Source organism: Varroa destructor, unplaced genomic scaffold, assembly GCF_002443255.2.
Source record: "Varroa destructor unplaced genomic scaffold, Vdes_3.0 BEIS01000006.1, whole genome shotgun sequence".
NCBI classification, from domain to species: domain Eukaryota; kingdom Metazoa; phylum Arthropoda; class Arachnida; order Mesostigmata; family Varroidae; genus Varroa; species Varroa destructor.
This window is the reverse complement of record NW_019211459.1, coordinates 11,826,220-11,850,070: the sequence shown is the minus strand read 5'-3', so window position 1 is coordinate 11,850,070 and position 23,851 is coordinate 11,826,220. Positions and strand designations below refer to the sequence as shown.

The 23,851-nt window shown below is 43.3% G+C and overlaps 2 protein-coding genes across 11 annotated transcripts; one reads left to right on the top strand and one right to left on the bottom strand.

The window, feature by feature from the left end:
- Nucleotides 1-229: 229 nt before the first annotated feature.
- On the bottom strand, nucleotides 230-13,903 carry lig (ubiquitin-associated protein-like lingerer). Of its 8 annotated transcripts, none has more exons than XM_022811561.2 (4): nucleotides 13,880-13,903; nucleotides 8,693-9,506; nucleotides 6,996-8,375; nucleotides 230-6,445 (listed from the first exon to the last, which is right to left on the bottom strand). In XM_022811561.2, the coding sequence occupies exons 1-4, from the start codon at nucleotides 13,886-13,888 to the stop codon at nucleotides 5,598-5,600; spliced, it is 3,051 nt and encodes a 1,016-aa protein (XP_022667296.1). In that variant the 5' UTR covers nucleotides 13,889-13,903; the 3' UTR covers nucleotides 230-5,597. The 8 variants fall into 8 exon arrangements, with proteins under 8 accessions (XP_022667296.1, XP_022667297.1, XP_022667298.1 ...); XM_022811562.2 differs by lacking the exon at nucleotides 13,880-13,903 and adding an exon at nucleotides 13,567-13,799; XM_022811563.2 differs by lacking the exon at nucleotides 13,880-13,903 and adding an exon at nucleotides 13,200-13,560.
- Nucleotides 13,904-18,138: 4,235 nt separating this feature from the next.
- LOC111253347 (eukaryotic translation initiation factor 4H-like) lies at nucleotides 18,139-23,845 on the top strand. Of its 3 annotated transcripts, XM_022812604.2 has the most exons (6): nucleotides 19,150-19,439; nucleotides 19,851-19,983; nucleotides 21,477-21,648; nucleotides 21,839-22,223; nucleotides 22,654-22,874; nucleotides 23,039-23,845. In XM_022812604.2, exons 2-6 carry the CDS (start codon nucleotides 19,949-19,951, stop codon nucleotides 23,105-23,107), a joined length of 882 nt encoding a protein of 293 aa, XP_022668339.1. In that variant the 5' UTR covers nucleotides 19,150-19,439; nucleotides 19,851-19,948; the 3' UTR covers nucleotides 23,108-23,845. The 3 variants fall into 3 exon arrangements, with proteins under 3 accessions (XP_022668338.1, XP_086848929.1, XP_022668339.1); XM_022812603.2 differs by lacking the exons at nucleotides 19,150-19,439; nucleotides 19,851-19,983 and adding an exon at nucleotides 18,139-18,365; XM_086992803.1 differs by lacking the exons at nucleotides 19,150-19,439; nucleotides 19,851-19,983 and adding an exon at nucleotides 18,416-18,821.
- Nucleotides 23,846-23,851: the final 6 nt, after the last annotated feature.

Below are 23,851 nucleotides of genomic sequence, written 5' to 3'. Positions count from 1 at the left end.
TGACTAATGTCATCAAAATTAATCAATATACTAAAAAATTTCTTTCCAAAATAACTATGTTTTGCTTACGATACCAAATGTCAACGATGTATTTGACGTAACCTTTATTTACCTATCTCCACATAACGTCTTGCGTAAAGTCTGCTGAACTCAACTGAAAAGCCGCACTGACCACTAAATCAGACAGTTCCCCATGCAAATCGAACAAAGCGCCAATAACACAGATGGGTAAAACTCCGAAAAAAGATAACATAATCTTAATTTTATTTACTGATCTAAATTTACATAAATATGTACTCAGCACTTGGAGTGGTGGAGGCGTCTGTTTGCGTTTTTAATGACGTTCTTTATCTGTCTGTTGTTGTCTGTTTGAGTGTTTGTTTGTGTTTATTGTTCCCTTTTTTACTGTAACTCTTGTATTATTGTATCTCTATTATGGTAGCGCTGCGGAGTTCAACACTGTCTTTTCTGCTTTTCTGTGATTCGCGTTTATCTTCTGCATATAGAAGACGCGCGTCAGCGGAGAATACTTTACATTTCTCTGTTCATTTATTTCGTCTCTGTTCATCTATTTCGCAGTATGCCTTCTCCTTTTCACCATTGTGTTTAAACTATTCATTATTCAATGCGTTGTCTCTTCCCGTATCCATACTTTTTCCTATTCAAAAGACTTTCTTATGTCGAGCTTCCTCTTATCGTCCGTCTTTACTTTTGCTATGCAACGGGTTAACGACCACAGCAAGCTAGATACACGAGATACAATTTGCTTTTGTCTCTGAATTAACTGTTGTTCCTAACTTACAACTTGCGATACTCGTATCTCCATCCATTCGATAGTTTGTTACCACGTGCACTGTTTACTTTTGTCATCAAGAATCCTCTTCTTACCCCAGTAACTGCTTTCCACACCTATTTTTAGGATAGTCACTACTGACTATTTTACCAACTTGCCTAGTACTTATTTACTATCAGTACTCACGCTCCATCTTCCCCTTAGAAATTCTCTCCATATTTTTACCCCTCCTCATATCAGTCGGAGTTAAGACCACGTACCCTCTTCAGTCAGTCGAGCAAGACCTTCTGCTGTCACTGCTTTTACGATATACCTTGTGGGATTTATTATATATAGTTTTTATATATAAAATATTTAGGCCCCCACAAGCTAACCAACCGATAAACACGCTGTTTTTTTTTCGCTTTGATGATTTGTCTTTTTCGACTTTTTTCCTTTATTTGTCGTTATTTTATCGTTCGACCACTTATAGTAATGAGAGGACCCGCTCGTGTGCTATCTTGGGTTTCACATACACACCTTGTCTTTGCTAATATTCTTAATTTTCACACTTCAGGGCTATAGCAATAACTTACTTGTTACCATCAGCGTCATCATTATCATCATAATCGTATTTCGTAATAGTGCTTTTATCGAACCTTTTCGGTTTTTATAATATCTATATGTGAGTGTATATAAATTAATTACATCAGGATGATATCATTGTATCATAATGGGATAGCCTGCAAAGGTAATGTACACAGAGCTTTCGCATCAACTGGCGTTTGTTATCCTTTTGTTTAAGTTCCGTGTTTACGTACTGGTAGATGTGTTTTTTGCTTTAAAATTGCTGCTATTGTTGTTAGTTTTGTTTTTCTTTGCTATTGTCATTGTGTGGTTAGCTCAAGTGATTGTTTTATTAATTTTAATCGAACTTTTTGTTGATGCGGCGAGGATTTTGTATGTCGTTTGTGTGTTTTAGTCATCATTATCAATATACCGTTATTAGTATACTATTATATATTACAATGGAAAAACATTTCCACTTCATCTCCTAAGCTGTCCCATCCTGAGTTCTTACCCTAGACGATGATCAACCGTTGTAAAGAGGGGTACCTAGATGCAGGCGGTACTCTCTCTCGTATCCTACGGAGTTGAGCTCAAAATCTATAGTTATATTCCACTTCGGGTATTACTTTTACGGTATTACAGATTTTCTCATCGACCAACTCTACTACAACAAAGTTTCCGTCACTCCCTTCTGTTGTTTTTGATATATATATATATATATACATATATATATATATATGAGTGACCGACAAAAAAAATAATATTATATAGCAAGACAGATATAATAATAAATAGAAAACATTTTTTAGTGTAATAGTAAGTATTCTAATAACAATAGTAATAATCCGCATTTTTTCGCATCACCAACACAGATGTTTGTCTTATTGTCGACTGTTGGTTTTTTGTCATTATGCCCACTTCTGTATAAAGAGGACAACCTCAGTTTCTTTTTTCGCTTCTTGTTTCAGTTTAGTCTTCTTATTATGCCCTATACGTTCTGGTCATGTATAGTTTTCGTAATGTATAGCAATAGTATGATTAGTATTACTAGCAGTAGTTTGTTATTACAGCAATGTAATTATATAACAGCAAAATTTAAATAGTAATGATATTCTTAATTACCATTGATTGACAGATAATAATCAAGTGTGTATATATATATACACGTCTGCACGGATGACATTTCTGGTTACTTCCTCTTGCTAACTCGCGCCTGTATTATCTTGCCCATGTAGATCAATCATATTGTTAGCTTTATGCTCGTAGTAAGGTAATTCATGGGTGATTTGGGTTTCCACATGTGCAATCGAAATGTGCGCCTGTTTTGATTTCTGTACATCCTCTGCAGCAGCAGCAGTATTTAGTGATGTATGAGTGTGACCTCCGCACGCGTTTATCCATTTTGTGTGTATATCGTTTGTATGTTTTGTTGCTTTGTTGTATTCTACGGTGTTGTCTATAAATTGATGTGATGCTCCTCCAAGAGTTGAAATAATGGCTGCGGTCAGGTCGTTGTCGCCAAAACATAGGCAACACGGCCGCATGTACCTCGTGCACAACAACAGGTTATGTTATCACTCTGTGGCAGCGGCACCGCAGCGTGGGACGACAGAGCATCAACCTTCTCTCTCTCCCTTCCTCCCTTTCCTTACCTCCCTTCCTCCTTCCCCTCACTCGCTCTCTCTTTTCATATATATGATGGCGATAAATCTATATCTACCTCTCTTGTATTTTATGCTTCTCTTTTCGAGCTTCTCATCACAATCGTTATGATCGCATAGCCATCATCACCATCAGCATGTATAACTATATGAATGTATATTTCATATTTCGGAATCTCCACCTTCTTCGCTGTTCGACCAAAACCGAAAAAAAGAAACTTTACTTGTCTGTCACTACCACACATCCGTCTCTCGCCTCCGAGTGCAATTACATGCCACCCCTTGAGGCATTGTTACGTTGCGCATTGATGCTGCCGCCGCCACCACCGCCGCTGTGTGCGCAAGCTAAGATCGTTGCTGCCAGCTGTAGTAGTTTCCTTGTTTTCAATATTATTTGTTATTATTCTCATTATCATTTGTTGATTGAGCCACTCGTACCGCGCTCCGTATCAGCCACACATTTTACATAATTATCAGCATGATCATCAGTTTCATCATCAGAAATCGGTACAGCGCCGTTATTGGGGCTTGGTGATTCAGCGCTTGTTTTTTTTTTCGTTTGCTGTTAGTTTCGGCCTTCATTCACTTTAATCCTTACTATCTTTTCATTCCGACGGTTTTTAACATCTAGACATCTATTAGCATTTGTTTACCGTCACCATTTTAATCATGTTCAGGGGGCTCGTATTAGTCAAATACAAGTTCCTTGTAGAGCCCGTCGACTTCGAGCCCCCATCGTCTTACTACTTCACATGTATTTCTATCAGCATAGCACAACACCCTGCGCTCCACCTGTACAACACATACATAGAGTGCTCTTGGATGCACATCGCGGTCTGCAGCTGTACTCGGCATCGTAATCATTTACCATCATGATGTGAAATGTCATCTGTATCAAGCGCACGTTCCTCCAGTATCGCATCACGCTTTGACATGACACATGCTACTACCGCCTACTCAGCATTGCTGCCCCCAGCCGAACCAGGTCAACCAATGGATTATCGGTGTTCCCTAGCAGAAGTGCGAAGAAGACATTCTTTTCTATGCAATACAATATAATCAACCGGGTACGACCCCACACGAGGGAACATTTAGTCCAACATGTAACCCTCTCCCGGTCCGAATCACAAGAGAGCGTATCGAGTAGTGTGTTACTACAAGAACATATATGAGTATATATGTTTATATTATTTCTCATTATCTCTACCTTATCGTATATAAATGAGTTGTCACTCCTTGATGTCATTCTTATCTTTTCGTTCATTATGAACATGGATATCTACGGATCGACCGGCAGTTCTGCCAGCCGTATTAGTGATGGTACTGTTGTAGTAAGAATGAAGAGGAATTGCGTTCTTGGTTTTTGCGCGCAGTGAATTCGTTCAATGCCTACAACTCTGTTGCTGTAGCTGTTAGTCGTTTTCGTTGTTGCTGCGGCAGCTGGTGGAAGTAAATACGCACTATAGAGTCGCCGCCACCATCGGCCCACCTACGTGTAAATGGCAATCGCATACTACGCCGCAATGGGAGCAGAGCACGGCTGGTTGATCATCGGTGTTGCGCTGGCATGGCACTAGCAGTAGTAAAATGATTTCGGCTAGGCATCTTTTATTGTACACTTCGTTGTCGTCATCGGCTAGTACCCAAAAGATCCTTGATACATATCCAAAACGACATAGCACGCTCAATGAGTTGTAGCGGCGATCTGATCGGATTTTTCGTCATTCAGCCACTGCAGGGATCCCCGCCTGCCAATACATCTGTGCCACGTGCGTTACGTAACCTAAGAGAGGGAACTACTGTAGAATTTGCGGTGTAACCCAATGGCATTGAACAGTATTGGCGGCATCAGAGAGGACGTCGGCGACCGATACAAGCATCGAGATTAGTAACACATCATATCGCACACTGACGTCACGGCGCTAACAGGAATCTGATGTTGATCTTGTGTTCTTGTTAATAGTAAATCTAGGAAAAAGAAGAGACGGTCACTGGTTGGCATTAATATATGCTGCTGGTATGCGATAGCGTCGCGCACGCGATCCGTTGGGTCAATCAATGATGCAAAACGATTATCACCACCGACATGCAGTAGCGTCGTACAGCCAAATTAATTCGTAGCGCCTTCTGTGGCGTCGAGGTGATTTTTTTGCTGTTCATATCCGCTGCTGATTTTGTAGCTGCTGTTGTTGTCGTCGTTTTTGCTAGGCCTGCTGTTGCTTTGTGTAAGTCTACTCCGTCTTCTTAGATTTTCCACGACCGCCATCATCATCACCATCTTGTTTTTAACATATAATAGTTAATAGTTTTATTTCTTGCATTTACCTATCTATCTCTCGTTTTTCACGTACGTTTTTGCTTTTGCTGTTTCTGTTGTTCCCTGTGTCACGTTTCGGTTTATTTCTAGTTCCCGTCCATCCGTCTATAGGTCTGTTCTCGGATTCAGCTTTTTCTCCTATATCTTGTTGCAGTTGCTGTTTTAGTAGTAGTTCGCATGTTCTATCCCTTCGCTGCTATGCGCACGCCAGCTGAAGCTAGCACGCCACTATAGTCGAAGTAGTAATAGCAGTAGAACAATCAAGCGGCTCGTGGAGCTAGCGCCGGTCGCTGGCGGCCGTTGTGGACATGTACTTATTGGTGTTGGACATCATCTTTGTTGATTGATATTTGTTGTAGTCGCCTCCTGGCCCTGACATATGATTGCCCATCGGATAGTCGAACGCGCTCTGGGAGTTGCCATAAGCGGTGCTGTTCTTCGACGCCTGCGACGCGGTGCTAGCTGTACCCGTCGCCGGATAGCCAGCGCCCTGCGCGGACATAAACGGCGCCATGTGAGGGAACGGTGCCGGAACAACTGGTCCACCGTAGTAGATGTTGTAGGGGGCGATATGAGGATATGCCGCTGTGGCCGTAATTGTCGATTGGCTGCCGGCCGTCGACGAACCCTGTGAGGCTGCTGCCGAACTCGAATCGTCCTGAGATCGCACGAACTTGTCATAGCCGTGTTGTTGGAGTATCGAGCTAGCGGTCATGGTTCCGGCGTTCGCCGACGAATTAGAGTTGTCCCGCTGCGAATAGTCGGCCGCAGCTAGATGTGCACTTGAGCCCGTTGGCGGTGGAAGCTGGCTAGGATGTGGGTAGTAGGAATACAAAGTTGGCTGCATAGCGCCAGGGTGGCCGGCGTGCATGTACGGCCCGTGCATATGGGGACCATGCAGTTGACTAGTCTGTAGCACCAATCCGCCAGGCGTCATGGCTTGTCCAGCGCTTGCAGCATTCTGTTGGAGTTGGCTAGCTGCTGACTTTTTCCCGCCGTCATACTGTGAAGAGCTCGACGTACCGGTCGAATTGACCGCATCGGATACGGCACCCACCGAGCCGGATGCCACTGCTCCACTGTCCTTGCCACCCTTGTAGCCCGCATTCGTCACGGTTGAGCCTGCTGTGATGGCGGAAAAGGGCATGCGTGTAGTGTTAGATATTTAACCTATGTGGGTCAAACGACAAACCCAATATTATAGAGTAGGGAAAATATAATATAGGAATTACGTAACTCATAGATCCTATGATATCAGATAACTGTGATGGTAATTGTATTGACCATTTTGAAAATTCTTCAGGCTGTCGATAGGCGGGATAAGCTCTGGTACCACTTCGGGTCTATAAGATTACAAAACTGAGATTCTGAGGTGGACTGTATATGGTAAACAAAAATAAGGCTTGAGCATTATTTCTTAGCACTTTTTCGTGTTGTCAGAAAGTGTCATTACAGTCAGTAAACCTAACGCTGTGAACTAAATTTTCTCAACGTAATACTAAGACCATTAACATATTAGAATAGCGCAGTAGTGCCTTACCAACATCGAAAAAAAACTTGTTTAACTATAGGAACAAATACATCCTACAACCCACTGATATATGTAATATAACAGGTAGACAACCTTCAAAGTTCAATACGAATTTAAATAAACGAAACACTAGGATTTGCTTACCAAAAGACGTGGCGTAGTTGGGACTACCGTATTGCGTTGCCTGTTGCCCGTATGGAGTGCTATTGTGGCCTGGATTATACATGTTTGTCGTTAGATTTTGTAGGTACGTCATGCCGGCCGTCTGCGTCTGCTGTTTATACGCATTGTTTGAGTACTGTTGGTAGTTATTCGTGTTGCTTACTGCCTGCTGATTTGCTTGTTGAGCCTGATTGCTCTGCGGAGCATGTGAATTATGGAACTGTGAGCTAACGCCTGACCCAGCCTGCTGACTCGTCTGACCGGCAGACGAACTTATTGCCGAGCTTGTTTTATGCGTTTGGGCCGAACTGACCGAGTTCGCGGAAGTTTTGTCTAATCCGGGTGGTACCGTCATCGAGCCTTGTGTTTGACCTCCTACCTGGCCACCGCCACTACTGCTAACTTGAGCACCAGCAGCTAGCGCCGCTTTCAAGCTGCCGCCTGCTTGAAGACTATTATCTGCATTGCTGCTTGCTTGTTGTGATGTCTTAAGGTTTGTTTGCTGTTGACTTTGTGCCTGCTGCTGTTGCTGCTGCTGCTGCTGCTGCTGCTGCTGCTGGTGAGTAGCGACGTGCGCAGCATTCGTGACCGCTGGCTGACTTTGCTGTGTTGGCTGTGGGCCCTGTTGTGGTTGCGCCGCTGCAAGAATAGTTGCGCCCGCCGAATTCAAAGCCGTTGCACCATTATGTTGCTGTTGCTGCTGCTGCTGCTGCTGTTGTTGTTGTTGTTGTTGTTGTTGTTGTTGTTGTTGTTCGACTGCGTTTGGCTGGGGTTGACTTTGGGAAATCGTGATAGAGTCGTAACTATTGCCGCCAAATGAAAGGGCACCGAACTGGACATCTAACGTATTGCCGTGCATGTCATGATGATCGGGAGGCATTTCGACGGGCGTCTGCGGAATTTTCGACGCTGGAGGAAGTCGAACCTTCGTGCGACCTGAGCCACATTGTGGGCCAACCAACCGCGTCGCTACCCGCTGTGTTCCAATCTTCTGCTGCTGTTGATGCTGCTGAGCCGGTTTCGACTCGAAACCACCATGGCAATGAGCGGCGTGGTGCACGCTCACGGAAATGCCAGTTTGTTCGTGACCGCCAGTAACAATGGGCTGAACTTGCGAAGCTGTAGCGGAAGGTACCGCTTGTTGAAGAAGAGGTGGTGTCGTCCCAGCTTGTCCCTGAGACCCGTTTCGTGCCTGTTGCCCACTTCCACCAACCTGCTGTCGTTGTCTCGTTTTCCAGTCACTGTTCCGATCATTAACAGAGTCTACCCATTCGGATTTATTTCCGCCAGTATTTCGATCTTTTCTACCCCCGCTCCATTCGTTCGCGTTCTTCTCATCGGCCTTGAAGTCGTCCCAATTGCCTAAAATAGTTGAGAAAACGTACATGGTATACGCATTCAAACATTACATTACAAATATTGTTGCCAAGGAAAAATTAACTTTAATATACCTGGGTACAAAACATGAAATAAATAGTGGGATTTTGATACAGCACAGAGGCATTTTTACAGATTAGACAAATGTATTGAAAAAAGGTGTTTATCGTAAATGCTAGTTACACTCCGTTAGCTATTCGGGTGTGCTGTTCTAGATACAGATTGGACGTCGTGTTCTATATTAGAAGAGTGATGAGAACTGTAGTCTATTGATATTTCTAGACACTACTCACTACACATACCCATATTGCCAATTGTGTCGTTCTGTTGTCCTGCAGCCAATTCTTCTGCTGATTGCTGGCCTGTGAGAGGTGCGTTAGCGTTCTGGCCGGGCGAACTCTGGGCACCACCAGCTTTACTGCCGACCGAGTTGGCCGGGTCGACCCACGTCGATCCGTCCCAGTCGCCAGCACTACTGTTATTACTGACTGCACTGTTGATGATGTTGTTGTTCGATGCACCGTTAGTGTCCCGCCACCCGGCTTGATTCTGATCCGGGTCATCGGATCCGCGTGGAGTGCCCTTCGGACCACCGCCAGATCGGCCTTCGCGCTGACCGGGACCTCCGCGGCCAGAAACTCGCACCCGTCCTCGGCCACCCCCAGGACCGCCTGCAGCGTTTTCGTAATAAACGCCACCACCACCCCTCTGAGCTCGACCTCGGCCACGACCAGGCCCGTCTCGACTCTCACCTCGGGGCCGACGATTGTCCTCCCGACGATCGACGGTCTTCTCTTTCTTTTTCTTTGCGCCAGATGTCTCCCAGCCAGTGCCTTTCGGGGTAGCCTCTAACAGGTAGTTGATTGCCTCCTCTTCGTCACCGTCGCAGTCATGCAGCGCCATAGCGGCCTCATCCTGCGAACGGCCTGTAAACTCCACAATGTTCTTGATCTTCCTGTGCAATTCAGCGCTATCCTGTTCGCTGGTCACATTAGTGATTTCTGCAATACGTAACTGTTCGGCTGTGGCTTGCGGGACAACCTTCTCCTTTTTGACGGAGGATCCGGCACCTGCCAAGACCCCTCCACCGCCACTATTGGCCGTCTGTGGTTTCATCTGTATACGAACAGAAGAATGGACATTGAGCCGGGTTACTACTAATAATACCGTTCAACTAAAACACGATTACAGTTAAATTAGTGCACCTACTTCAGTGATAACTAACTAGTAACTACTTCTCCAGGTCAAGGACAACGGGAATTTCCAAAGACCAGTAGACAAACGAAATAAATTGATTTTGTGCTGTATAGCACAAAAAGCAGGATTCGCTTCTAAAATAATATTCTTCCAACATGAGATTAAAACTGTTTCACTTTTGAGCCCTGCGGACCGCCAGAGCTGTTCTTTCATAATGAATTTTCCTGAAAGTTTTCACAAGCCTGCACACACATACGCGGACACACACACGTAACGAAAACATGCGCCTTATTGCAAAAAAAAATTCTCAAGGGTACAAAAACACTGTATTGACATCTTGTAGATTCTGCTAATGCTGGTTAGATCGCGGCTCTTCCCCTAAGCACAGCACCCGCCAACTGTATTGTTAGTAAGTAAGCAAACTGAATACCCCATTCTATTAATCTACTGGTCCTGCTGCTGTTGCTGTTGCTGCTGCTATTAGACGGGGAAAATCCGCGTGGCGGCTTGGATATACCAATAGATAGGACGTGCTCTGTAGTACGATTGTAACCAGTTTTCCGTTAAAGAACCAACATTTGGGGCAGAACGCTGACGGAGCTACACACTTCGCTCAAATGCCCATCTACGACGCAGATCCCGCTGCCAGCGTCGCCAGCGCGTGAATTCAAGCCCGGCCAAACAAACTGAAGAACTGAGCGGCTAATAAGTCTGCCCAATCCATCGGTCCCGAGTCTGCTCCTGTTGACGTAAGAAGCAATACTGCGGCCGCAGGATAAACAGCGTGACTGACTGAATTCCAACAGTAAACAACAAAGCTGCTTTCACAACTAGACCAGTAACGGTAGCAGTATCAAGACCGATTTAACCCCGGAGGAGAAAGAATCACAGGAGAGCCAATCAGCTATCAACCGAAGCACGTCAGCCTCACGTGATCTAGAGTACAAGAATATTACTGGTTTTAACGCGAGACAGAAACGTTCGCACAATGTTAAGTTTAATTTTAGCGGCAAATCATCTAAATAAGCTAACAACAACGTATCAAACGAGTATTAGTAACTCGTTGTTTTCTACTCGTTCCTCAATTCCTAAACACGTTTAGTTTAATTACGATAAAAAAATTAACCCCTGTACGGTTGAAGTTGTAGAGCAGTCCACCATAACAATAAGGTTTTTGGTTAGAAGTCGTAGATTCGTCCCATAACAACAAGGCACAGTCAATTGAGCACCCGATACCGTAAGTGCGCATTGCAAATATTACACTACAAAACCTCTACAACGATCTTGACGCGTTTGTATTTGATACGACAAACCCTAGCGAATATACCCCAGACATTACTAGATTCTTAGCTATTGTTGTGACTTCACGCCGTTCGTAGGTCGTTCTTTTCCGTGTATCGAACGCGGGCGCCAGCTACGACTGTGACTATCGAAGCATGGGTAGGTAAGCAGCAGCGAGATACACGCGTAAAGCCACACATGCGCAGTCTCTGGGAGATTCGGTCAGGCACAAATCACGCTGAGAAACCATGTAGGAGGAGGCGCTGAAGATCTTCGATAGTAGCGCCTATGCCGACGAGAACTGCTCAAAGACTACTGGAAATTGTTTACGTCCGCCGCTGCACTACGCCGCTGGAGCATTAAACAACGTCGTTTGCATGTTGGCGCCGAAGCTGCAGCTGCACATAAGTAGTCAAAAACATACGACGCATCTGTTACTGTATTGACGCATATTACTGTGTTGTTGTCGTCGCGAACCACCTCGCCATCATAATGTCAAAAAAGAACAGCTCCACGATACATGACTGCTTGCCGTCCTGTCAGCTAAATATGGAAAATAAATAGGCGGTGCGCTTCGACGCTATCCGCTTTTATTGCAACAACACCATTACACTTACTCAGCTCCGCTAAATGGTCTTATCGTTGCAGTATAAAAATGACACCAGTTTTCCTCAGCGAATTAATGGCGGCACTATCGTGTGAATCGACTGTAATTGGCAGCGGCCGAATAATCATTTCGATTTAATGCCTACCGAGTGATCACTGAACTATTATCATTGCAGTAGTAGTTTGCACGTGGACAGGTGGAAGAACATTAATGATTGGAATACATGTTAAATAGTAGTAAATCATAAATTGCAGAGCTTACACAGCCAGAAAAGAGCGGATATGAATCATTCGAATAACGCTGCTTCGACGACGACGACGACGTTGCGATGCAGCCTACAATTAATGTAACCTGGTTCAGGTGACTCAGGCAAAAGTGAACCACACTAGCAAGCGCCATACACCGCAATGGTTGCGGATGCTGCCGACGAAAACGAGCTTTTGTTAGGCAAAACCAGCCGTATTTACATAGTGTAGTCATAGTCATAGTGAGCGCATCACGACCAGTACTAGATAAAACGATATCAGCGCGTAGCAAACCAGCGCCCAAGACAGCACTTAGAGATAGAGCACATCAGGTCGATAGCATGATTTCTGGTGGATAGACACAGTTCACGATAACGCCACGAGACGATAATCTCACCCCAACGTGCACCGGCCAACATTAAGCTACAGAACACGGCAAATTAAACAGCAACGGCGGGCGGCATTTCACGAACAAACAAGGCGGCATCTGCAAACCAACACTTTGCAAAGCATATCGTCCCACAATAATTGCCGTCGTGTTCCTGCGACTCGCCATGCCATACAACACAATCCCGTCCGCATAAACGGTGCTAGTGAGTGGTCCCCCACGAATCGCTGTTGCCTAGCCAGGGCGGCGAGCTAGCTTTTGCCATCAGTCGATTGTGTACCCTTAAGGTGCATTAGAGACACCTTTGTCAGCCATACAACGACAATTTCTTCGTCGCTAGCGACGAACGACATCACTGTTGTGTTTAGGTAGCGACGTTGAGACTCACTTGCTCACCCGATCCATTCCCCTGAGCTCTCTAGAGATCAGTGGCAGCTCGAGCTAGGCAGAACTCAGGACCACAACTCCATTCCTCCCCGAAACCCTATCCAACCCGTCGCTATCGAATTCAATTCGAGTTGTCGCTGCGGCAGGGAAGAAATAGCGGTACGAAATTAACTTACTATCCATTCACACATAACCAACGGCAGAAGAAAGCACCGGCACAAAACAAACAAATCACGTAAACGAAATGTAAGCGGTTAAGTGCGTACTTTGTGGCCTGGAAACGCTGCATCGCACCAAGGCGCTCGTCGGCCGACGATCGACGCGGTATGTTCGACAACTACACCATAAATTTGCACAACTCTGTGTGTCACTCGCTAGCCAAGTTATTATTGTTAGTAGTAGCAGGCCAAAAGCAGTTACACTTGTTTGGTGTACGTTGTATGTAGCCGTCCCTTAAAGCCGTCTTGATCAGCAACAGCAGGACCACTAGCAGTAACTATCGGCTCGCACATTGCTGATCACATTGGCGCCGTAAGTATTCGTCGACTGAGTATGGTGTTAACCGTGTTAAGTGTATCAGGCCAGCACCACGGCCCGCATACTCATGAATGAATACACTCGTTAGCGACCTGCCAATAAGTAACAACGTTGGCTTCCGTTTCGTGTCGTGTCGAGAGCCAGTGAGAGGAAGAGAGAAAACTTACTTCAAAGATAAGAAAGCCAATACGAATCGCTAGGAAATGCGCAAGCGACGCTCTACCGCCACGACCGGCGGTAACTGATGCACCAATTTAGACACGATTGCGGTACGGCGCCAGCAACAGTGGTCGAACTGGGTCCGTACAAGAAAACGAAGGACCTTAGGCCTGCTTGCCTTTCGCACGCACGCCGGGTGCGCTGCTGCCCTGCGTTTTTTTAAGACGACCCGTTGCAAGCGGGTGACGACGCCGAAAACTTAACAGCTTTTCTGCATCCTGACGCTGGCCGCCAAATCAACTCGAAATCCTACAGGACACACTCACGATGTCGTCCCGCACGTGCAGAACGTCAATATCCAAACAGCACGCTTACCTGTAATGGCGACGCGGAAAAATGCACAAAACTACTAGCCAAAATATCAACTGTACAGAATCGATCGGTGAGATGAGGCTTACATCAACCGAAAGCCTAATATGAGACGAAAGGGGGCGCCACTGGCGCGCTCAGAATTTTGGAGCGCGGGCAAATTTGAAATCGTCCAAGCAGCAGAGCCAAGCGCACAATGAACCATCGAGCCCGCTATCCAGGCAGTCAACCAGCCTCTATTTTAACTAGAGCAGTAAACTAGAGTATTGTTGTACGACTCTATAGAGAGCCCACATGGCCACAAAGTTTTAACACATACATGGCCCATACACGGGCCTCACAGCACAGCGCGGCCTTTACAGCAGGCGACAATCCAGGGCAATACGCGCTAACTGACTAACTGCTTTCGTTGTATATGGGAATTAGTAGTCAGAGTCGCTGCTGCTGCTGCTGCGGCGGCAACGATGGCTGTTCTTCCCTTCTCTTCTAGTCTTGTTGACTTGCCACGGACATGGTCTGCGGACGGCGGACAACTAGATACGTTACTGTTGTGGATGATTTTTTTATACAAAAAAAGGAGGCAACAGTTAGAATAAAGAAAGAGACCCATGAGGAGCGGCAGCTGCAATATTACGGACAACAAATAATATACGAACGAGCACGTCGTGTCGACTGAGCATATATTTTTACAAAGATCGAGCAACTGCAAGTCGCTGTTATTAAAATGTGGTGGATGAAGAAGCTGGCGGGCAACAGGGGCGGGAAATAGCGAATACCTGCTTATTAGGAGGTATTTTACATTGTTTTCTGCTAAATTTATGAAAGCAACATTGTAAAAGCTACGGATGGTAAACATAGATCCTTTCGGGAAAAGGGCTATTAGTATTGCTGTTGCTGCGGCCTTGTTGGTTAAAGAGAAAAAAAGTCTCCTGTGGGCGACGGTGAAACTGGGCGCGATGTCTGCTCCAAACATTCCTTTTCAACATTTAGACTTCTATAAATTTTTAGTTAAAAAATATGAGTTTATACAGCAGAACGTTAAGAACCCTTGCCTCTGCTGGGAAATCCAAAATTTTTCCGTCCGTTTCCTTGTCCCATTGATAAGCAAATGTGATATCGGTCGTGGACTCGACACCCTCAGAAAATAAAAATAAAAGTTAGTTGAGTCGCTTAATACTAACAACATCCATACAAATCAATACTGCTAATGACTGACGGCTCCTTGAATAAAACTACAGTAACTATGTCAATAGGGGTACAAAGTGCGCTGAATACATATGAAATATATGCGCATAAATTTGTTGGGTGTTCCTGTCGATTTTTTGTAAATTTCTCACAAACACTGTATATAATGGCTTAATTAAAAACATGCACGCCTTTACGCAAACCGATAGCTACTGAAGACAATTCAATGCGAATCGGTGCCCTTTGCCCCCTCACGCCCAGCCGTACTGATACTGGCGCTCAGTTAAAGATCAGCGGTATTATAACAAAGAATTAAATGTTGAGTTTTTTTTTCCATTTAAAAATATTTTTATCAATTAATCGATTTATGGCTACAAGCCCAGACTCGTTTTCCCTGCATAGCTAACTGCTTTATTTATCTTAAGTACGAAATTTACTATGTTGATGGTAATGTTGTAACTGCTTTTTGGCGTAAACAGATGTTAAATACATTAGATATTCGGCTATGAAAGACTAAGTGAGAAGTCAAGCCTGAATTAAGTTGATTATTTCGCATCATGGGAACTCCAATTTTTAAATTTTAAAATTTAAAAAAGAACAAAAACTTTTAAAATTCCTATGAAGCTACCGTGATATACAGCTACAGTTCATTAAACGTCGTACTATGCGCACAATACAAGCAGTAAACAGGAGATGCTGTTTACTATTACAAACGTCGATTTAGTCCTTGCATGTTTCAAAAAACCATGAAAACAAATAAATCTACGGAAAATATTATCAAAATTCACAAAATGTTACATAAAGGCCTGGATTCATAAACGAATTGTGTATACCCTGCATTGTAAAAATCAGCAGTTACGGAACCAAAGGATGCCAGAATATCAATTTACATCTCTAGTACTGGCTGGATGAAATAAATGTCGATAACATGAACGCGTGTTGGCTACGTCCGTCTGATGTGCCCAAATGATAATTATAAGGAAGTGTTTTTTAGAGTTTTCCAGGACAAACCCAAAGGGTCCTAAATATCGTGGACTCTAAGGGTACGACGTGTTCCAATTATAGAAAATATATACGTACATTATTTATTAACATGAAACCTGTTTCGTTGTTAACGCCTGTATCATTAAAGCTCCTAAAAAGTTAATTTATAACTAGCCTGGAAATAGGGTGGTCTTCCCACCCGTTTACAGGATGCTTTTAATGATAGTATTCTCTGTTATAGTAAAGAAAAAGCAAAAAAAGGACTTGAGGCCTTTTTAAATTAAAACCCAGTGTGGGTTGGTGGCCAGGTATCTTTCACTGTTTAAAAGAAATTGCCGGTTCAAATCATCATTTCGACCACATTTCCAGCTAGTGTCAAAATAATTTATTTATCAATTGTTCTGTCTATACACAGTAGCAATGTTCAGCTTATTTCTTGTTGTCCTCGTAACTTGCAGAGCGCAACAACACATAGACGAAGAAAGCTGTTTAGGCCCACGAGCCTCGAATTTTGACCCTGTTGGAATCTCCTCTTGACGACATCACCGAACTACAAGCATCACATCATCGCAACGCATTGTCCGATCGCGTTGACCAAAAGAGACCCCATTGGATTAGACGTGCCAATTTCTGAGCTCTAGTTACTTTTGCCTGCTTCCAGAATGTGCGTAGGCAACACATGAGATCGATTTTCATTAGTATATGTTATTACTTGATTGGCGCGTTGTGATTATCATTCCTAGTCTACGATTAATTAGGCTGCCGTGGGCAGTACAAGAATGTAATTCAATAGTTTTTATGAGATGGAGGCATTCATATCCTACAGTTGTGATAATGCACTAAATCATGTGCTCACTTACTAAACCTGACAAGGCGCGGTAGGTTTAGGTTCAGATCCGGGCGCAAATTCAATGTTTTTTCATTTCGTTTTGGGAGCTAGCTGTCAAACCTATCTACTAATGTCTGTCGACTTAAAACCGGACGTGAAACGAGAAAAAAACAGATCCCACAGACTAATTTATTCCCTTGTTTAGATCTGGCTAAAGTAGTTTTAACGTAAACTTTTATGAGCGATATAATACTTGAGCCTCATTAATTGTGCATTTTCAACTTGGTCCTATCTACTTTGTAAACCGATTGCATTTAGCTATTATTTTTGCACCATTCCAATGTATATTTCCAATTAAACTTGTCATGCATTTTCTGAGAATTCAAACGAACTATGTTTTTATATATTCTGCTTTGCATCATTTTGACAAATCTATTTAGCTCTATTCAGCCGTTGCTTTGCGCAACATTGTTGAACATTGCTATATGTATCTGGAAAACAAATTATTTTTATCGTTTAGCATATATAGATGCTAGGATATTCCGATGGATACTCCGATGATGGAGCCACGAGTTCCCGAATTCAATCCTTAAATGAGATTCATAGATTTATTGAAGTACTAGATTTCAAATGCTTAGTTATCCTTCACTAACATGTGACCACTCTTACATTCCTGTACTTTTAAAATCCAAAACCGCAATCTATAGGTGACTCTTAGCTGCCGCTTATGGAGAGATCGAATAGGAGGAAGAGTCACTATATTTACCACCTTTCCCTTTGACCGAATTTGAACTAATAGATCAAAGTCCGTCTACGACCGGATTCGAACCTACACCACATCTAGCGGGCATATAGGTTGCAACATCAAAAAGATGTGGAGTAACTTGGCATCCGGGAAAACGGAAACTATTAAATAAAAATACATAAGATACACAAGTGGCACTGTATCATACCACTCTTTGAGCTTTGACAATAAATACCAAATCCAGTTCACGACAACTTAAATACATTTAGACTTCGGTTGGTGTGTTGGATTATTACGAGAGACAGATTTACTTGTCAAGCTCTTTTAAAATTCAGTGTTCCGTTGTTTAAGCATCATGGACTAACCTAATCCTTCTCGTCTTCCACTCTTGTCCTGTTTTTTTAAATAGATTTCCAATATAATTACTTTTGACTACATTTAACATCCAATTAAACTAAAACTTTGCTAAAACTTTTGCCTTCATGCATCAACTCTGCTGTGTAACATGCGACAACTAAAAAAATTCGCGGGACGGCCTCACTCCAAAGAGGTACTTGAGAAATAACTTTTTTCGACATATTTTTATCCAAACGAATCAATTTGCCCAACATACGTCTCCGACACAAACAGTCGCACCATAATTACTGAAAATTAGGTAACAGGCTGTCGATAGAAAGACATTTTTAATCATTTACGTCTTCCTTTTATCGTTAAAAAAAGGCGGGAAGCGATCGCGGATCGGGAAAGAGGTTTGGGGCATCACTCGCGTTGAGCTGCTGGCGGTGCTCGCTCTTTGCTGGCAGCGCAGGCGAACGTTGCCAGTAATAAAGAGCAGGCAAGTGGGTAGTGAAGCAGGCGGTCTGTCCCTGTTTGTGTGCTGTGAATGTGTATCTATGTGCGAGCCTGGTGTTGTATATATATAGAGGAGGGTAGTGGCGGCTGTAAGGCGCCACCGCCACGACTAGTGCTGCTGCTGCGAACTACGGTCTCTTCTCTCTCGACAGGAAGAGCGCCGCGTGCGAACAATCCTGTTTACAAAATGGCGGACAGCTACAGTCAGAGGTAGATCGCGTTTTGACTAAAATTTTGTAAAAATAATGAAGAAACCATGTGAATTTGTGATGTTCGATTGACTGCACGATAATGACCGGCCGCTGCCGGTTGCTGTGGGACATTTCCTTTGCGGTTGCCGCTCGGAAATAGTCCTAAACAGGCGATGGAACACCCGTATGCCGCCCCACACAGCACCGTGTGTTGGCGCCGAGTGATACCACCGCGAGTAGTCGCCGGTCGGACGGCTATGTTGTGAACGATTCAGATTGGCAAAGCCCGTTGCTTTTATTTCGCGGTTCAATAAGGTGATACTGGCGAATAAAAGTAAACGAAGTACGCAGCCACCGACCGATGCCGTGCTTGTCGTCGTAGACAAGCCCCACCTGATTTCCACTTGCTTCTTGTGCAGACTGAGTTGTTTCTAAGGAAGGCCAAGCCACACTGAAGGTTTTAAGCCTGCATGGGGTACTAGCCATTTTTCATCGTTCCGAGTCGCGTCCGTTCGATCTAGCATCAATCAGTTTTGTTCAATATACTCAAAAAAAAACGATGATATGAACTACTACAATTCAATAATAGGCAAGCTCATATGGGCTGTTGCCGATATAGTTTACTTTTGTACCTGCAGTCAGTCTTCGGCAAGCGGCAGGCAATGATGAACAGCTACAACTGCTGGCGCTGTTTTCTGTTAGAAAAAAAAACGGCGCGATTTTGAGACATCGAGAATCTCGTCGTTCCCACGTGCGTAATGCTGGCTTTTTCCGATGTTCGATTCAATATGAGTTTTTCGGCGTCGTGTTTTTGTGTGCGGGGAAAACGCATTATCGCAGCCTATATTAATGTGTAGGCAACGAATAATCAGCCGCTCCCCTGGCTTCTGTGAGCCTAGGCATATAATGCTATGTATGTTCCTCGATTATAGTCTCCGCTATTTAGAGGGCTGCAGTGTGTAATTATTAAAGAGTGCACTGTGTTCGTGGAGTGTTGCCTATAAAGTTTTGTGCGAGTGCGTTGTATAGTGATCCTGACAGGGACTGTGCCTTTTTAGCCCCGCTCCAGCCATTTCCTGCTCGCTGAGAGCAGGTAGAACCGTCTCTAACCCTTCTTTTAATTTATTATTACCACTATCAAAATAAAATTTCCAAATAGTATTTAATGCAATTAGTTAGCAATGCATTACTAATCTTTTTCAGTTTTATGCCGCCGTACTACGATCTACAAACAGTTAATATTTGTACAATGCAAAAACGCCAAATTCCCTTTGGCTCACTAGTGCGTATGCGAAATTTCTAGGACTCTACGTGATGATATCATTCTTTATCAATCGATCCAATCAACTAAATCACCCGACGCGTTGAGGCTTTGTTGCCTCGCGGCGGCTAGATTGACTGGCTGGTTAGGTAATGGGCAAACGAGAGCGTTCGCTGAACGTTGCTTGAGTCTCTTTGTGTCATCTGGTCTCACTTACAAGTAGCGCTACTTTTAAAAATATAGGCAGTGGTCAGAGAAACAATAACGACGAGAAGGTTACGGAGCCTGTCAAAGAGGAACGCAAAACAGAACGAACCAAAGCCCTTGTGGAATTAGATCGGATGTTCTCTAAGGACCGCTATATCGATGCTTCGCTGTACGTGCTGCAGGGTTCAGGTTTTTTAAACGTCTATAAATATCCGAGCAGTATTTAGCAGTAAAAAGATTATCATAATGTTGCTTTGATTTAACATTTAGGTGATTCAAAGTTTTACATGACATTCAAGGACACTGTTAGTTGTTGACAGCGTCTAATATTCACGGATCACTCGGTATCAAGGCATAGATCATAGAAGTTGTCGGGTACTGGTGCAGTTATTGACAACATGTGGACAAGAACCTTTATTAAACTCGACTATTGGCAGCAACGCAGCTTAGTTCTAAGCTCATTCAAATTCAGTTCTGAATTTATGGCAAAAGAGGTCGATAAACGTGCCAACTGATTTTTCGCAGATTCACCAACGAAGTTGAAACATGTTACATGTGATTGCATATTCCGTGATTTTAAGCAAGCAATTTGACTTGGATTTAAAGTTTCCATTGCGAAATTAAACACTATCTATTATAGCATCTCGTAGTACAACTATATGCGTGCAGTTAGGTTGAATCGTGGTTATTAACCTATTCTTTCTCTAATATCAGCAACAATATTCAATTTTTTGGATGAAAAAATATGTGGGATATACAGCGTATGCGAGCACCGTATTAAGGGAAAGTAATTGTACAATGGAGAAACAGTAAAAAAAGCTAGCATAGTAAGACCATAAATCAGGATTCTCGGTTGAAATTAACCGTAGACCGGTTGGTTTGTATTTAGAATGAATTGGTAACTGGTCATCATTTAGACAAGTTGGTGGGTCATCTTGGGAGTTGCGAGCTAACGAAGGAATCACTGATGGGAGCGACTACCGTAGAATTTGAACAATTTATGCCTACACCTATTCCTTTACTTATACAGAATACATGAGGTATGCTGCAAAGTTTCATATATATTTGCAGCCAATGTATTAAACATGAACGGTGTTTTTAGGAATTGCAAATTTTGCGAGACACTGATAAATGGATGCGAAGTGTTAATTACTTCAAAATTTGTTTAACCGATTCTTTTTTCTATAGCTAAGAATCTGCTCCAGGTGGGATGATATAACGAAAAGTAAAATTCATTCGAAAATAGATTCTGCGTCCTGTGATCTGTTGAATGACAAGCACTTGTGAGTTATATGCATTAGGTTTGAACTCGTAGCAGAGAGTTTCTTTATGTCAACTTATCAGATTAAAATAGTAGTCATTAACGTAAAAGGAGCATCGTTTTTATACAAGTACTCAGTCATTATGTTCTAAAAAGCGAACTGTTGTTTATAGAATACAAAGATACTTGACATGCACTATTTTAGATTGCGACTGACTGACAAACTAATCTCAAATTGCATCCCAAGTAGCACGAGCGAGAAATGTATTATTCTTATAACCTGCCCTCTAAGCCATGACATGACATGAGGTAATGGTCGGAGTGAGCTGGACCGCTATTTTTCTCGGTGTATTATGCGTCACGAACATGTCTCATATTAATGGGTCGCTTGTTAATTTCAGGTACGGTCGGGGGAACAACGGTCGCAAACCGATCCCGTCGGAGCCGCCGTACACGGCGTATGTTGGCAATCTGCCTGATAGGGTGGTGCAAGCCGACATTGACGAAATCTTCAATGGACTTACGGTTAGATCTGTCCGGCTTGTTCGTGACAAGGAAACTGACCGTTTCAAGGTACGTGGACGATACTGCAGTACTTGGCGTAGGATAGCAGGGTCAACATTTTAGTGACAGGATTTGTACAGGTTCGTTTCGTGTTGGTTACTTTATTTCTCGTCCTGTTTTTGTTGATTGATCAGAATCAAACCATCATGGTCAGAACCAATCATACGAAGTATTTAATTCTGTATGCTTATAATTGTAGGGATACTGTTATGTTGAGTTTGATACCCGAGAGAGCCTTGAGCAGGCTTTGGAACTGAACGAAGCCGAGGTAAACGGCAAAATCATTAAAGTGGACGTTGCTGAGGGTCGACGTAACGATCGTGGAGGCCGTGGTGGTCCTGGAGGGGGTCGTCCGGGTGACCGAGGAGGTCCTGGCGGACCCCGAGGCTTCAACGACAGTAGACACTCGCAGCGCGACAATAATAATCGGGGCTATGGCGGTCCAGGTGGCGGCTATGGTGATAGGGGATCACACGATCGAGACCGGGTCTATCGAGACAATTTCGGTAGGGACAATTTCCGTGACAACTTTGGTAGGGGTGATCAACAGCGCGGTGACATCCCTGCTAGCCGCGATTTCCAAGGTACGTAGGCACGATAATGAATAGATGTATCAGGACACTTCCTATATATTCTATATACTATTCCTATATACTTCCAAAGTACAATCAATGCGTGCAATGACAGCGATCAGTTGAGCGTTAACTAAGGTCGGAAATCTTATAAAACGTTTTGGTACATTAATCTCTTTTTCAAAGCATTTGTCCTTACCAAGGAGTCGTATTATTATTATAACCGTTATGTTGCATTATTTGAAATAATAAAACAATATTCGTTTTTCTTGTAATTTGAACTGAAGCAAGCAATTAGTTTAATTCTAGATTATCTATGCCTACCCATTTGTGTCCTGTAGAACAGACCTTGCCTACTTCTTGGCATCCACACCTCCTCGTTGTAACTTTGTTTAACGTTTTCTGCGTTTTATTTGTTAACCTTGGTTAATATGTTTTGCAGGGTCTGCCTGGGGCATGAGGCGCGAACAGCGACAACGAGGAGGTCCGGACTGGTCGTCGCGTCCGCCCATGTCCGAATTTAAAGAGCCATCTCGTGAGGATGCCGAGCAGCGGCCACGTCTTAAACTTGCGCCCCGTACCGTTAAAGCACCGACAGGAGAGCTCGCTGACACATCCTCGCGTTCCAAAATTTTTGGAAATGCCAAGCCACGCGATGAGAAGGTATGCTTCTAATTCAGAGTAGCATATCGTTAAGCTGCATAACAGTCGGTACTTATACGGCGTAATTACTATAAGCCTTCTGCAGGAGTTCTTGTGTGTATTAGATTTTGGTCTCTTTTTCTATCTCTTTAATATACAATTTGTGATTTTAAACCGTTTTGCAGCTGTACCAGGAGAAAGTGCGGCGTTCATCGGAATCATCCGGAACCGGTTCTGTATATAAGGGAGATTAAATGACGGAGGGTGATGAAGATGACAAAGTTAAGGATGCTTGGGGACACTGGTTTAGATTTAAGAAACGATAAAGACTATGCTGAAGAAATGAAGACAAGGATAATTATAAAAAAACGGGATAAAATGTAGAGATGAAGTTGGCCAAGAACGACTCTCTGTGTGCCTGCTCCATAACCGCGTTAGTAAGCATTGCCCATGATCCCCGCGCCTTGAAACCACCCTACCCGTTTCCCGCCATCCTTTACAGCCTTGGGGATTTTCAGTTGAAAGTCAGTCCTATGGGTTTTTGAGAGACATATTTTTATTTTAACCAGTTCGTGGTAACTTTCTGGGCATTTTTAATTTTCTTTGAAGTCAATTTTTTGTGAGTTCTATTGAAGTTTCTGTATTTCTCTGTCTGCATTAGGTTGTTTTTCATGCTTTGTACCATTTTGTTGTGTGTGTGTGTGCGCGCGTTATGATAACTATATTGTTATTAGTACTATAATTTAATAGTTAGGTCCAAAACCGTAAATAAGGTAATAAGAAAATCTATGTCATACTTAATAGTGTATGGGAGGGAAACCGTTTTTGACGAAATTCTCTACTCATTACAAAAAAAGATATGAAAAAAATTATGGTAAATTTATCATGCAAGATAGCAAAAGGTTAAGCAGAAGAAGTGCAGGATATTAATAACAGAATGTTTAGTGAAAACTGATCATAAGTAGGATAGCACTGAACAGTAAGGAATGTATGTATAT

Coding starts and splice junctions, on each gene's coding strand:
- lig (XM_086993852.1), bottom strand. CDS start 11,961: ATGACTATGACTACACTATGTAAATACGGCTGGTTTTGCCTAACAAAA. Junction 8,376..8,692: donor CGACACAATTGGCAATATGG/GTATGTGTAGTG, acceptor CAACTATTTTAG/GCAATTGGGACGACTTCAAG. Junction 6,446..6,995: donor CAACTACGCCACGTCTTTTG/GTAAGCAAATCC, acceptor CCGCCATCACAG/CAGGCTCAACCGTGACGAAT.
- LOC111253347 (XM_022812603.2), top strand. CDS start 18,187: ATGTGTATCTATGTGCGAGCCTGGTGTTGTATATATATAGAGGAGGGT. Junction 18,366..21,476: donor GCGGACAGCTACAGTCAGAG/GTAGATCGCGTT, acceptor TGTTAATTTCAG/GTACGGTCGGGGGAACAACG. Junction 22,875..23,038: donor CCAAGCCACGCGATGAGAAG/GTATGCTTCTAA, acceptor ACCGTTTTGCAG/CTGTACCAGGAGAAAGTGCG.